This window comes from Schistocerca serialis, chromosome 10, assembly GCF_023864345.2.
Source record: "Schistocerca serialis cubense isolate TAMUIC-IGC-003099 chromosome 10, iqSchSeri2.2, whole genome shotgun sequence".
Taxonomy (NCBI): domain Eukaryota; kingdom Metazoa; phylum Arthropoda; class Insecta; order Orthoptera; family Acrididae; genus Schistocerca; species Schistocerca serialis.
In genome coordinates, this window is record NC_064647.1 from 60,546,117 (window position 1) to 60,562,584 (window position 16,468).

General features: G+C 43.0%; 1 protein-coding gene across 1 annotated transcript in view; it reads left to right on the forward strand.

The window, feature by feature from the left end:
* Nucleotides 1-16,468, forward strand: part of LOC126424927 (juvenile hormone esterase-like) — a 148,084-nt gene that overhangs the window by 60,768 nt on the left and 70,848 nt on the right. Inside the window, exon 4 of the mRNA XM_050087771.1 lies at nucleotides 6,500-6,685. Within this exon, the coding sequence (XP_049943728.1) occupies nucleotides 6,500-6,685 (186 nt within the window). The remainder of the gene's footprint in view (nucleotides 1-6,499; nucleotides 6,686-16,468) is intronic.

Consider the following 16,468-nt stretch of genomic DNA (forward strand, 5'->3'; position numbering starts at 1 on the left):
AGAACTGTTACGAATTCGTCTGGCAATAGACCGCGCTGATTCAACTGTCAACACAACTGGCACCGCTAAGAGTATCCTACGACTTCCACATCGCTGGCAACAGCTTATACACTATGCTGGTGACTACTTTGAAACACGTATCTATTTTGTACCAGCTGTAAATAAATAGTTGCCTCCATTAAAGATCCAATCCTCGTATTACGTGTGTGTGACATCCTATGGGACTTAACTGCTAAGGTCATCAGTCCCCAAACTTACACACTACTTAACCTAAAGTATCCTAAGGACAAACACACACACCCATGCCCGAGGGAGGACCCGAACCTCCCCCGGGACCAGCCGCACAGTCCATGACTGCAGCGCCTAAGACCGCTCGGCTAATCCCGTGCGGCAATCCTCGTATTAAATATTAAATATGTGCTCTTGTAAAAATATCACGTATATTCAAGACTCAACTAAACAAACTATTAAGCTAAATAACTAATAAATGGGTGATGGTTGCTGTTCTTAATATCCTTCTCGGCTGAGCTATGAAATTACATTTACAACTGGGTTTTGGAGACCCCGGCAGGATTGTTCGTTAATTATGGAAGGGTCAGAAGAATCTTTCAATAGCGACATTCACGCCCATGTGCACTTGTCATACAGATTCAAGACAAATATAAGAGTAAAGGAAAAACCTCACCAGTATGCACATGGTCAGCAAACAGTCGATCACTTGGCTTCAGTACCCGAAACAAGTGAACAAGAATTCATTGATAAAAATGAACTGTTAATAATTGCACCGTTCACGAAATTATGAAACTAATTTGGAAGTTTTACGCCGAGAATAACTATGACATGTAACGATTGTCACAATGCGCTAACAAGTGGTCATCACAAACAAAAATTATGCCTAAATTAACCAAATTAGTCAGGATGCATTACTATGAGACACGACCTGCGAACGTAAGGTTCTCAGACACGTATTTACCACGTGCTACGATAACAAAGACATTGGAAGCTAGATTAAGAACTGAAATCAAAATTAGCGAAGTTTCGGAAATACAGTAGAAGAAGAATGGGTAACTTTGAGAGATGAAGTAGTGAAGGCAGCAGAGGATCAAGTAGGTAAGAAGACGAGGGCTAGTGGAAATCCTTGGGTAACAGAAGAAATATTGAGTGTAATTGATGAAAGGAGAAAATATAAAAATGCAGTAAATGAAGCAGGCAAAAAGGAATACAAACGTCTCAAAAATGAGATCGACAGGAAGTGCAAAATGGCTAAGCAGGGATGGCTAGAGGACAAATGTAAAAATGTAGAGGTTTATCTCACTAGGGGTAAGATAGATACTGCCTACAGGAAAATTAAAGAGACCTTTGGAGAAAAGAGAACCTCTTGTATGAATATCAAGAGCTCAGATGGAAACCCAGTTCTAAGCAAAGAAGGGGAAGCAGAAAGGTGGAAGGAGTATGTAGAGGGTCTATACAAGGGCGATGTACTTGAGGACAATATCATGGAAATAGAAGAGGATGTAGATGAAGATGAAATGGGAGATATGATACTGCGTGAAGAGTTTGACACAGCACTGAAAGAACTGAGTCGAAACAAGGCACCGGGAGTAGACAACATTCCATTAGAACTACTGACAGCTTTGGAAGAGCCAGTCCTGACAAAACTCTACCATCTGGTGAGCAAGATGTATGAGACAGGTGAAATACCCTCAGACTTCAAAAAGAATATAATAATTCCAATCCCAAAGAAAGCAGATGTTGAAAGATGTGAAAATTACCGAAAAATCAGTTTAATAAGCCACAGCTGCAAAATTCTAACGCGAATCCTTTACAGACGAATGGAAAAACCAGTAGAAGCCGACCTCGGGGAAGATCAGTTTGGATTCCGTAGAAATATTGGAAGACGTGAGGCAATACTGACCCTACGACTTATCTTAGAAGCTAGATTAAGGAAAGGCAAACCTACGTTTCTAGCGTTTGTAGACCTAGAGAAAGCTTTTGACAATGTTAACTGGAATACTCTCTTTCAAATTCTAAAGGTGGCAGGGGTAAAATACAGGGAGCGAGAAGCCTATTTACAATTTGTACAGAAACCAGATGCCAGTTACAAGAGTCGAGGGGCATGATAGGGAAGCAGTGGTTGGGAAGGGAGTGAGACAGTGTTGTAGCCTATCCCCGGTGTTATTCAATGTGTATATTGAGCAAGTAGTGAATGAAACAAAAGAAAAATTCGGAGTAGGAATTAAAATCCATGGAGAAGAAATAAGAACTTTGAGGTTCACCAATGACATTGTAATTCTGTCAGAGACAGCAAAGGACTTGGAAGAGTAGTTGAACGGAATGGATAGTGTCTTGAAAGGGGATATAAGAGGAACATCAACAAAAGCAAAACGAGGATAATGGAATGTAGTCGAATTAAGTCTGATGATGCTGAGGGAATGAGATTAGGAAATGAAACACTTAAAGTAGTAAAGGAATTTCGGTATTTGGGGAGCAAAATAACTGATTATGGTCGAAGTAGAGAGGATATAAAATGTAGGCTGGCAATGGCAAGGAAAGCGTTTCTGAAGAAGAGATATTTGTTAACATCGAGTATAGATTTAAATTCAGGAAGTCGTTTCTGAAAGTATTTGTATGGAGTGTAGCCATGTATGGAAGTGAAACGTGGACGACAAATAGTTTGGACAAGAAGAGAATAGAAGCTTTCGAAATTTGGTGCTACAGAAGAATGCTGAAGATTAGATGGGTAGATCACATAATGGCTCTGAGTACTATGGGACTTAACATCTGTGGTCATCAGTCCCCTAGAACTTAGAACTACTTAAACCTAACTAACCTAAGGAAATCACACACATCCATGCCCGAGGCAGGATTTGAACCTGTGACCGTAGCGGTCTCGCGGTTCCAGACTGTAGCACCTAGAACCGCACGGCCACATCGCTGCCCCATGAATTTTGTCACCTACATGTACATCTACATGATTACTCTGCAATTCACACTTAAGTGCCTGGCAGAAGGTTCATCGAACCATTTTCATACTACTTCTCTACCATTCCACTCTCGAATGGCGCGTGGGAAAAAGGAACACCTAAATCTTTCCGTTAGAGCTCTGATTTCTGTTATTTTATTATGATGATCATTTCTCCTTCAGTAGGTGGGTGTCAACAAAATATTTTCGCATTCAGAAGAGAAAGCTGGTGATTGAAATTTCGTAAATAGATCGCGCGGCAAAGGACACCGCGCCGGCCTGTGTGGCCGAGCGGTTCTAGGCGCTTCAGTCTGGAACCGCGTGACCGCTACGGTCGCAGGTTCGAGTCCTGCCTAGGGCATGGATGTGTGTGATGTCCTTAGGTTAGTTAGATTTAAATAGTTCTAAGTTCTAGGGGACTGATGACCTCATATTTTAAGTCCCATAGTGCTCAGAGCCATTTTTGAAAGGAGACCGCCTTTGTTTCAGTGACTGCCACCCCAACTCGCGTATCATATCAGTGACACTCTCACCCTTATTGCGCGAAAACACGAAACGAGCTGCCCTTCTTTGCACTTTTTCGATGTCCTCCGTCAATCCAACCTGGTAAGGATCCCACACCGAGCAGCAATATTCCAGCAGAGGACGGACAAGTGTAATGTAGGCTGTCTCTTTAGTGGGTTTGCCGCATCTTCTAAGTGTTCTGCCAACAAAGCGCAGTCTTTATTTCGCCTTCCCCACAGTATTATCTATGTGGTCTTTCCAACTTGAGTTGCTCATAATTGTAATTCCTAGTTATTTAGTCGAATTGACAGCCCTTAGATTTGTGCGATTTATCGTATACCCAAAATTTATCGGATTTCTTTTAGTACCCATGTGGATGACCTCGCACTTTTCTTTGTTTAGTGCCAATTGCCACTTTTCGCACCATACAGAAGTTCTCTCTAGATCATTTTGTAATTGGAATTGATCGTTTGATGATTTTACAAGACGGTAAATTACAGCGTCATCTGCAAACAATCAAAAGCGGCTGCTGAGATTATCACCTAGATCATTTATGTAAATCAGGAAAAGCAGAGGGCCTACGAAATTACCTTGCGGAACGCCAGAAATTATTTCTGTTCTACTCGATGATTTACCGTCTATTGCTACGAACTGTGACCTCTCTGAGAGGAAACCACGAATCCAGTCACATAACTGAGACGATACTCCAATATGCACGCACCTTGATTAATAGTCGCTTGTGAGGAACGGTATCAAAAGCCTTTTGGAAATCTACGAATATGGAATCGATCTGAGATCCCTTGTCGACAGCACTCATTACTTCATGGGAATAAAGAGCTAGCTGCGTTGCACAAGAACGATATTTTCTGAATCCGTGTTGGTTATGTATCAATAAGTTATTTTCTTCAAGGTGATTCATAATGTTCGAGTACAGTATATGCTCCAAAATCCTACTGCAAATTGAGGTCAGTGATATGGGTCTGTAATTCAATGGGTTACTCGTGTTTCCTTTCTTGAATATTGGTATGACCTGTGCTACTTTCCAGGCTTTAGGAACAGACCTTTCGTCGAGTGAGCGTTTGTGTATGATTGCTATTGTGTCTCCATACTCTGAAAGGAACCTGATTGGTATACCATCTGGACCAGAAGACTTACCTTTCTTAAGTGATTTGAGTTGTTTCGCAACACCTAATATATCTACTTTTATGTCACTCATACTAACAGTGTACATCAGTGTAAAACTTTTATTGTGAAGTAATTGGAAACGACAGATTCCTCACGTTGGCATGGCTGGATGCCGACTGAACGGACAAACGCTCAGACAACACCCATTGTTGCTGCAGGTGAAAACAAATCTGCTTTCTGGATACCTCTCGTAGTCGGAATAGTATTGAATGCCATATATTTATCTGTCGTACAAGAAAAATTCGAGTCGATGCTTAGATGGGATGAAGATATTATTGCTGGATGCCAGATCTGTGTACTGAATTTTCTCACCATATATATCCCAGATTAGCTGCAACTTTACATTACTGGCCATTAAAATTGCTACACCAAGAAGAAATATAGATGGTAAACGGGTATTCATTGGACCAATATATTATACTAGAACTGACATGTCATTACATTTTCACGCAATTTGGGTGCATACATTCTGAGAAATCAGTATCCAGAAAAATCACCTCTGACCGTAATAACGGCCTTGATACGCCTGGGCATTGAGTCAAACAGAGCTTGGATGGCGTGTACAGGTACAGCTGCCCATGCAGCTTCAACACTATACCACAGTTCATCAAGAGTATTGAGTGACGTATTGTGACGAGCCAGTTGCTCGGCTACCATTGACCAGACGTTTTCAATTGGTGATAGATCTGGAGAATGTGCTGGCCAGGGCAGCAGTTTAACATTTTCTGTATCCAGAAAGGTCCGTACAAGACCCTGCAACATTCTGTCGTGCATTATCCTCCTGAAATGTAAGGTTTCGCAGAGATCGAATAAAGGGTAGAGCCACGGGTCATAACACATCTGAAATGTAACGTCCACTGTTCAAAGTGCCGTCAATGCGAACAAGAGGTGACCGAGACGTGTAACCAATGGCACCCCATACCATGACGCCGGGTTATACGCCAGTACGCAGATGACGAATGCACGCTTCCAATGTGCTTTAACCGCGATGTCGCCAAACACGGATGCGACCATCATGATGTTGTAAACAGAACCTGGATTCATCCGAAAATATATGACGTTTTGCCATTCGTGCACCCAGGTTCGTCGTTGAGTACAACATCGCAGGCGCTCCAGTCTGTGGTGCAGCGTCAAGGGTAATCGCAGCCATGGTCTTCGAGCTGATAGTCCATGCTGCTGCAAACGTCATAGGACTGTTAGTGCAGATGGTTGTTGTCTTGCAAACGTCCCCATCTGTTGACTCAGGGATCGAGACATGGCTGCACGATCCGTTACAGTCATGCGGATAAGATGCCTGTCATCACGACTGCTAGTGATACGAGGCCGTTGGGATACAGCACGGCGTTCCGTATTACACTCCTGAACCCACCGATTCCATATTCTGCTAGCAGTCATTGGATCTCGACCAACGCGAGCAGCAATGTCGCGATACGTTAAACCACAATCGCGATAGGCTACAATCCGACCTTTATCAAAGTCGGAAACGTGATGGTACGCATTTCTCCTTCTTACACGAGGCATCACAACAACGTATCACCAGGGAACGCCGTTCAACTGCTGTTTGTGTATGAGCAATCGGTTGGAAACTTTCCTCATGTCAGCACGTTGTAGGTGTCGCCAACGGCGCCAACCTTGTGTGAATCCTCTGAAAAGCTAATCATTTGCATATCACAGCATCTTCTTCCTTTCGGTTAAGTTTCGCGTCTGTAGCACGTCATCTTCGTGGTGTAGCAATTTTAATGGACAGTAGTGTAATCATGCATTCTTGCTGCTACACTGGTATCGTTTGCTATCTTACACGTGTCACAACTTTAACGACCAGCATTGTATGTATTCACTTTGTTGCAGGCTTCCTGAGTACAGGGGACGACGTGGTTCCTGGTAACATGGGCTTCAAGGACCAGGTGTTGGCGCTGCACTGGGTTCGGGACAACATCTCCAGCTTCGGAGGCGACCCCGACAACGTCACCATCTTCGGGTGCAGCGCTGGCGGCTGGTCCACCCACGCCCTCGTCCTCTCTCCAATGGCAAAGGGTAAACATATGGTAGCATCAACGACCTGTCTGTTGATTGTAGCAGTCATGTACAGGCAGATGTGTAATCATTTAGGTATAATTGAATGATAGTGACAGTGGGTCACCATCAGATACTAATTTAAGTTTGGAATTAAGTAATGAATAAATGAATGAACAAAGAAATGACGGAACAAATGATTGACGGTACAAATGTGGGAATGAATCAATCTTTCCTTCCGACCATTCACAAGTCAAACTCCCACATTGGTGTAGATTACATATTCTCTCTGGCAGTCTGCCACATTTCAAAAGTAGGGCAAATCCTACACAAAGATGAATCTTTTGTAGTTTTTCTCATCTCGTAAGTACTGTTATGGAACATGTTGCTCAGTCAAATGGAATTCAAGCCAGTGTTGAGATCGAAGACGGTAGAGACTGTCTACAGCTCGACTAACATACGTGAAAGTTTAGTTTTCTTAAATTTTAAAATCAGGGTACCCACAGATTTTTAATATTGACACCATAACTGATAAGCCCATAGTGGTTTATTTCCAACATCATATCACTATTTTGAAAAAATCAAAGAAAATTCATCGTAGGTCACTATGTTTAAATTCAGTACATATTCCACAGCTGTGTTAGAAACAGAAGTTCTGCTGCCTTTCATGCGCAAGCCTTGAATCTGCTGGGAACAGTTTCAGTCAAATTTCTGAATCCCTGTGGGGGAATGGCAGTCCATTCTTTCTCAAGAGCCGAAGCCAGAGTAGACAGTGATTTAGGACGAAGGAATTCTGAGCAACGTTGACGTTCAAAGTCTTAACAAAAGTGTTCTACTGGTTTTCGGTCTGGCGTTGTGCGAACAGTAAAAAACATACAGAAATAAAATTAGGCAAAGTGCTGTTGAAGCAGAACTGTAGGAAATTAGTGAGAGTCACAATGAGGTATAACCACAAACTACGATGTTCCCATAAAATAGCATCACATGCCGTATGGCAGTGTGACAACATATACTACGAGGGTGAGTCAAATAAAAAACTTAAATTTGTAATAATAAATCACAATTTCGCGCGGTTATCCTATAAGTGAAGTGCAAAATGGTTAAGCAGGGACGGCTAGAGGACAAATGTAAGGATGTAGAGGCTTATCTCACTAGGGGTAAGATAGATACTGCCTACAGCAAAATTAAAGAGACCTTTGGAGAAAAGAGAACGACTTGCATGAATATCAAGAGCTCAGATGGAAACCCAGTTCTAAGCAAAGAAGGGAAAGCAGAAAAGTGGAAGGAGTATATAGAGGGTCTATACAAGGGCGATGTACTTGAGAACAATATTATGGAAATGGAAGAGGACGTGGATGAAGATGAAATGGGAGATACGATACTGCGTGAAGAGTTTGACAGAGCACTGAAAGACCTAAGCCAAAACAAGGCCCCGGAAGTAGACAACATCCCATTAGAACTACTGATAGCCTTTAAAGAGCCAGCCCTGACAAAACTCTACCATCTGGTGAGCAAGATGTATGAGACAGGCGAAATACCCTCAGACTTCAAGAAGAATATAATAATTCCAATCCCAAAGAAAGCAGGTGTTGACAGATGTGAAAATTACCGAACTATCAGTTTAATAAGTCACAGCTGCAAAATACTATCGCGAATTCTTTACAGACAATGGAAAAACTGTTGGAAGCCGACCTCGGGGAAAATCAGTTTGGATTCCGTAGAAATGTTGGAACACGTGAGGCAATACTGACCTTACGACTTATCTTAGAAAATAGATTAAGGAAAGGCAAAACCTACGTTTCTAGCATTTGTAGACTTAGAGAAAGCTTTTGACAATGTTGACTGCAATACTCTTTCAAATTCTAAAGATGGCAAGGGTAAAATACAGGGAGCGAAAGGCTATTTGCAATTTGTACAGAAACCAGATGGCAGTTACAAGAGTCGAGGGGCATGATAGGGAGGCAGTGGTTGGGAAGGGAGTGAGACGGTGTTGTAGCCTATTCCCGGTGTTATTCAATCTGTATGTTGAGCAAGTAGTGAATGAAACAAAAGAAAAATTCGGAGTAGGTATTAAAATCCATGGTGAAGAAATAAAAACTTTGAGGTTCGCCGATGACATTGCAATTCTGTCAGAGACAGCAAAGGACCTGGGAGAGCAGCTGAACGGAATGGATAGTGTCTTGAAAGGAGGATATAAGATGAACATCAACAAAAGCTAAACGAGGATAATGGAATGTAGTCGAATTAAGTCGGGTGATGCTGAGGGAATTAGATTAGGAAATGAAACACTTAAAGTAGTAAAGGAATTTCGGTATTTGGGGAGCAAAATAACTGATGATGGTCAAATTAGAGAGGATATAAAATGTAGACTGGCAATGGCAAGGAACGCGTTTCTGAAGAAGAGATATTTGTTAACATCGACTATAGATTTAAGTGTCAGGAAGTCGTTTCTGAAAGTATTTGTATGGAGTGTAGCCACGTATGGAAGTGAAACATTGACGATAAACGGTTTGGACAAGAAGAGAATAGAAGCTTTCGAAATGTGGTGCTACAGAAGAATGCTGAAGATTAGATGGGTAGATCACATAATGGCTCTGAGCACTATGGGACTTAACATCTGTGGTCATCAGTCCCCTAGAACTTAGAACTACTTAAACCTAACTAACCTAAGGACATCACACAAAGCCATGCCCGAGGCAGGATTCGAGCCTGCGACCGTAGTGGTAGCGCTGTTCCAGACTGTAGCGCCTAGAACCGCTCGGCCACCCTGGCCGGCCAGATCACATAACTAATGAGGAGGTACTGTATTCAAAAAAAAAAAAAATCTGTATTCAGAATTGGGGAGAAGAGGAGTTTGTGGCACTACTTGACTAGAAGAAGGGACCGGCTGGTAGGACATGTGCTGAGGCATCGAGGGATCACAAATTTAGCATTGGAGGGCAGCGTGGAGGGTAAAAATCGTAGAGGGAGACCAAGAGATGAATACACTAAGCAGATTCAGAAGCATGTAGGTTGCAGTAAGTGCTGGGAGATGAAGAAGCTTGCACTGGATAGGGTAGCATGGAGAGCTGCATCAAACCAGTCTCAGGATTGAAGACCACAACATCAACAACAATAACATAACTGCTTGACTTGATGAGCCAGGACTCGTCAGGGAATACCAACAAGTATGATACGAGGAAGAATCACAAACTTTTAATTGTAACTTCAAAAAAAAAAAAAAAAAAAAAAAGCAAGCTGTGACCGAAAAATCTGGTAGTATTCTCAGCCCTACAGATACATAGACAGTAAGACAGATCGCTGATAAAAGTGGGGTTGCGCGCCTGTGAGTTCTTTCCTCTTAGACAAATAAAAACCACACATTACGAAGGAATTATCCGAATTGGACAGAAATCGGTACATGTGATGTACATTTACAGACATACGAATCATTATAACTTCAGAAAAATTTTATGGTTGTTTCAAGAGAAAGAACTTCATAAATAAAGTCCGTGTGTTACTGTTATTCAAGTAATTATACATAATGCTTCAGACGTTCTCAATTTTGGCGAGATCCAACGACCCTGCTGGTAGGGTTTGGCAAGCACGGAGACATGCAGTAAGAATTCTCGCCTCCTGTGGATGGGCGTTACCTCGCTGGAACGAAAGCCGAGGATGGCTTCTCACAAAGAACAAAAACATGGAGCGTAGAATGCCGTCGACGTACCGCCGTTCTACGAGGGTACCGCGGCTGACAATCAAACGGGTCCTGCTAAGAAATGAAGTGCCACTCCAGACCATCACCCCTCGCTGTCGGGCTATGTGGTGGCTGAAAGACTGGCCTCACAGCACTGTCTGGGTCACTTCCAGACCGGTCTGGAATCTCATAGACTGGAGCAGAATTGTCTTCAGTGATCAGTCCCGCTTCGAAGTGATTTCCGATGGTCAGCGTATTACCAGAAGTTTTGGCCTGGGATGCCAAATCTTTTCTCAGCACGGCACGTGTCGTTGTCATCCTCAGCACCCTTACAGTACATCAGTATGTCGATGTACCGACGATATTCCACGCACCGTACTGTTATCCTTCGTGACAACCCATCCTGGGCTTACATTTTATAAATTTCATGTATTAATTTCGATTTAAATTCTTTTGTTTTATCGCGCCGTTTCTTCGTCCACATTATTGCATTCATTATATCTAATTCTCAATTTGTAATTATAAGTCCGTTTTTCATTTAAATCTTCATCTGTGTTATTTTGTTCGTAGAGCAACAAGTAGTTAGTTTATTTTTCAAATTACTATGCAAAAAATTGCACATCTGGTAACGAAAAATCCACTTTTGACACCGCTGCACAGTGAATATTAATAGATTATTGCGTCCTTTGCTTTTTAACTGATAGATCGGAATTTTCAAACAATTGAATATCATGACAGATAAGTGTAATTAAATTTTCTATTGGAAAAAGAATGATAGAAAGAAAAAATAAAATAAATGAAGAAAGTTCATACGGCGATTTAAACTACGTGACCAAAGAATAAAAATAAATAAATAATTAAAACCAAGTTATTGATAAAAAATGCTTTAAGTCATTTCGATACAGATTTAAAAATAAAATAGTTCACTGTATCTGACGAGATTCGAACTCACAACATCTTGCATGTGGAGTTATTATCGTATTTTTTTTTTTTTTCCTATCCATTACACCACTCAAGCAGACTATACAGGGTGTTACAAAAAGGTACGGCCAAACTTTCAGGAAACATTCCTCACACACAAATAAAGAAAAGATGTTATGTGGACATGTGTCCGGAAACGATTAATTTCCATGTTAGAGTTCATTTTAGTTTCGTCAGTATGTACTGTACTTCCTCGATTCAGCGCCAGTTGGTCCAATTGAAGGAAGATAATGTTGACTTCGATGCTTGTGTTGACATTGCGACTTCATGCACGATGGAGCTCCTGCACATTTCAGTCCAAGTGTTCGTACGCTTCTCAACAACAGATTCGGTGACCGATGGATTGGTAGAGACGGACCAATTCCATGGCCTCCACGCTCTCCTGACCTCAACCCTGTTGACTTTCATTTATGGGGGCATTTGAAAGCTCTCGTCTACGCAACCCCGGTACCAAATGTTGAGACTCTTCGTGCTCGTATTGTGGACGGCTGTGATACAATACGCCATTCTCCAGGGCTGCATCAGCGCATCAGGGATTCCATGCGACGGAGGGTGGATTCATGTATCCTCGCTAACGGAGGACATTTTGAACATTTCCTGTAACAAAGTGTTTGAAGTCACGCTTGTACGTTCTGTTGCTGTGTGTTTCCATTCCATGATTAATGTGTTTTGAAGAGAAGTAATAAAATGAGCTCTAACATGGAAAGTAAGCGTTTCCGGTCACATGTCCACATAACATATTTTCTTTCTTTGTGTGTGAGGAATGTTTCCTGAAAGTTTGGCCGTACCTTTTCGTAACACCCTGTATAGTTTGCCTTTTTTAACGGTATTGAGCACCATGCAAAATTCCTAAACTTTTTTCGTCAAATACTCTCAAACGAAGGCGCACCAAGATGAGTGGCTGCAGGACCTGATACCTGGGATCTTTACCTACATTACCGTATATTCGGTTTCAAGAAGTCAATTGTACCGCTGTGGATGTCTCCTCGTGAATACCTTTAGGAAGGGTTAAACGCTGTCTGTGCTGAGAAACCCTTCGTCCAACACCACTACATTCTCTGGTTGCTGCTCTTCAGGAAGAATGGCATGCCATTCCTCCGCAGACATTTAGACACCTCACTAACAGTGCCACCCCCCACCCTCCCCCAATAGAATTCATGCCTTCATACGTCCCATATTAGTATCAAATAAGATATGTCCGAATACTTTTTATCGAGAAACTAACTAAACTCCTCCCGAACAGGCCATGAAGGCCCAACGGTACCGATCGCCCGCCGTGTCGTCCTCAGTCCATAGGCGCGACTGGATGCGGATATGGAGGGGCATGTGGTCAGCACACCGCTCTCCCGGCCGTATGCCAGTTTACGAGACCGGAGCCGCTATTTCTCAATCAAGTAGCTCTTCAGTTTGCCTCACAAGGGCCGAGTGCACCCCGCTTGCCAACAGCGTTCGGCAGACCGGATGGTCACCCATCCAAGTGATAGCCCAGCCCGACAGCGCTTAACTCCGGTGATCTGTCAGGAACCGGTGTTACAACTGCGGCAGGGCGGTTGGTACTTTTTATCAGATAGAGTAAGATAATATATGTGGTGTCACCGCCAGACACCACACTTGCTAGGTGGTAGCTTAAATCGGCCGCGGTCCATTTAGTACATGTCGGACCCGCGTGTCGCCACTGTGTAATCGCAGACCTAGCGCCACCACCAAGGCAGGTCTCGTGATACGAGAGAGCACTCGCCCCAGTTGTACGAGAACCTAGCTACCGACCAGATGTACGAAGCCTTCTCTCTCATTAGCCGAGAGACAGAATAGCCATCAGCTAAGTTAATGGCTACGAACTAGCAAGGCGCCATTAGCCATACAGTGATTGTACTTAAAGTCTCCTGTGTATCGTCAAGATCGATGTACCACCATGACTGAGTAAAGTTAAGTATTAAACCTGCTCCGTACTTTTCTTCCTAACATTAATTACGTATCCTGTTCCAGTACTTCACGCCCGTCTGCGTTAGTCTAGCTTGCCTTTTCAGCCATCTCAACTTCACGGTGTCGGCCCAGCTACCGACACAACAATATATGCATGTGTAAGTGACAGATGTTGCAACTGACAATAATTACTTACTTGACACTAAGGACTCTCCGTTTAACCTGTGACTGAATGACAGTCGCTTGACCGAAACTGTCCCTAGATGAACACACGTTGAGCAGCTGCTGGTGGTTTCGAGACGCCTTTATTTCAGTGCGAGAGTGGCACAGAAACGAGCCGTGGGCTTACAATGGAATCCTTGAAGGAAAGAACTCCATCTTTTCCCGAAACGCTACTAATGAGGGAAACTCCCCATCGTATCCCACTCAGGTTTAGTGGTAAGAGAGCCCAGTGAACAGACCGTCAAAAACTGTACACATATCGAGCATGAAAAGAGGGTGAATGTGTACTGAACTGTAAAAAAGAAAGGAAAATAGAAACAGGGAACGGTCCAAGAACAAAAAGTTCAGTATGAGCAGCGGGGAGCAGAAATGGCGTAGTGGTTAAGTGGTTATGGCGTTGGACTGCTACGCGGCCGAGCTTTATTCAAATTTGTGTGTGTGTCGTGGTGTAACGTCCATTTGCAACAGCGAGGTCTACGATACGGACCTATAATGACAGTTGATTCTGCACAACTACTCTATTAGCAGCCGAAAGGAAGCGGCTTTCGAATGGGAACCACAAACGTTTGACCACAAGACGACATGTGAAACGAATCCTCCACCAGAAAACACGTCTGGTGTGTCACGCAAGGCACTACTGGCAGTACATAGGAACCTCTTACCGACGCAACTAATTTGTACGACTGGTAAGAGAGTGAGATACACCTCCTTGCCCAGTGTAGGTGTTTTTATGAATGCGAATGTGATCACTCCCAAGGAAATGATGAAAACATAATAGTTCGTCACGTAAGCCGCAGGAAATGAACGCAACAGTTTCGCAATCACACAGTTTCTCTGTGCTCTGTCAAAATATATGTCTTTAGCGTTTTTGAAGTTGCGTACCGTTTTGGAAGTCGTGACACTTGAATTCCTTTGTTGTAACATAGTTCACACCCATTTATTTGTTGTTTCCATTTCTGTGAGACGTCTATATGTTATCTCGCTGCTCTCACTATTCATCACGTTTGCTTGCGACGGAAACGTATTCTAACCACATGACTCATATTCTGTAACCAATGTATAGTATGGCAACTGCCAAGACTACAGAAAGAGAACAAACATTTCAACGACGGGACGTTCATAGCGTTGAGGAAAGCGGACATTAGCGAACAGGATTCGCATTGTATTAGTACGTTCGTGCAGAGAGTGCTACGATACCAGATTGGTGTTGTGTGTCCTTCATCATTTCTCTGTAATAAAAAAAAACTGAGTAACGGAATCAACGATTAACTTGAAAGGATGTATTGTGACATCCGCCCAGACCAAACGCAACAAACAATACCGAACAAAATGAAAAAAAATGAAAAAAAACACCATGACCACTTCCCCGTGACACCATTGCTGTGTCAGGTTGCTCTTTATCGCACTTGTTGTTCTTGGACCGCTCACTGTTTATATTTTGGTTTTCTTTTCATAGTTCAGTACACCTTCTTCCTGGCTTCATGCTTGATCTGTGCACATTTTTATGGGTTATCCGATGGGCAATCTTACCACTAAATCTGAGGGGGTTGCAATGGGGATTTTCCCTTGTGAGGAATCGGACATCTTAAAATCAGCGAAAACTGTTATAGTAAGAATTTATGTTTTTTCGACTAGTTTCGATCTTAAATCATCATCAGATCGACAAATATTACCAAGAATGTGGTAGATTGTCCGTGTCCATCAAAATAGAGGCAGAACCTGCCAGCCGTCTCAACCAAGCGCCTGGGTTTCACGATATACACTGACGAAAATGGGAAACGTTACACCATCAAGCACCAGTCCTATACTTCTCAAACATCATGAAAATGTTGAACACATAACGGGCATTCAATGCATAAACTTTCATTGCAATCGGAATTGATTTCCGCCATCAGAGTCAGTATGAGATATCACACCTACTACTACGAAAACACACTTGCATAACGCTTGTCCAGACTCTCTGCTGTGTGATATTTATATTTCTTTCGCTTTTACTACAGATCCGTTTCGATTATTGTTGCCGTTATCAACTGACCAGCTGTAAATATGAGTGACACTTTCAATGTACACTGAAGAGCTAAAGAAAGTAGTACACCTACCTAATATCGTGTAGGGCACCCGCGAGCACGCAGAAATGCCGCAACACGACGTGGCGTGGACTCGAAGTAGTGATGGAGGGAACTGACACCATGAATCCTGCAGGGTGTCGTAGAGTACGAGGGGGCAAAGATCTCTTCTGAACAGCACTTTGCAAGGCATCTCAGATTTGCTCAATAACGTTAATGTCTGCAGAGTTTGGTGGCTATCGGAAGTGTTTAAACTCAGAATAGTGTTCCTGGAGCCACTCTGTAGCAATTATGGACGTCTGGGGTGTCGCATTGCCCTGCTGGAATTGCGCAAGTCCATCGAAATGCACAATGGACACGAATGAGTGCAGGTGATCAGCCGGGATGCTTACGTACCTGTCACCTGTCAGAGTCGTATCTAAGCGAATCAAGGATCCCATATCATTCCAACTGCACACGGCCCACGCCATAACAGAGCCAGCTTGAACAGCCGCCTGCTGACATTCAGGGTCCATCGATTCATGAAGTTGTCTCCATACCCTTTCACGTCTATCTGTTCGATACAATTTGAAACGAGACTCGTCCCACGAGGGAACATGTTTCCAGTCATCAAGAGTCCAATGTCGGTATTGACAGACCCAGGCGAGGCATAAAGCTTTGTGTCGTGCAGTTATCAAGGGCACACCAGTGGTCCTTCGGTTCTGAAAGCCCATATCGATGATGTTTCGTAGAATGGTTCGCACGCCGACACGCCCAGTAGTGATATCTGCAGCAATTTGCGGAAGGGTTGCACTTCTGTCACGTTGAACGATTCTCTTCAGCCGTCATTGGTCGCGTTGTTGCAGGATCTATTTCTGGCCACAGCGAAATCGATCTGATGTTTCACCGGATTCCTGATATTCACGGGGCACTCGTGAAATGGTCGTGCGGGAAAAT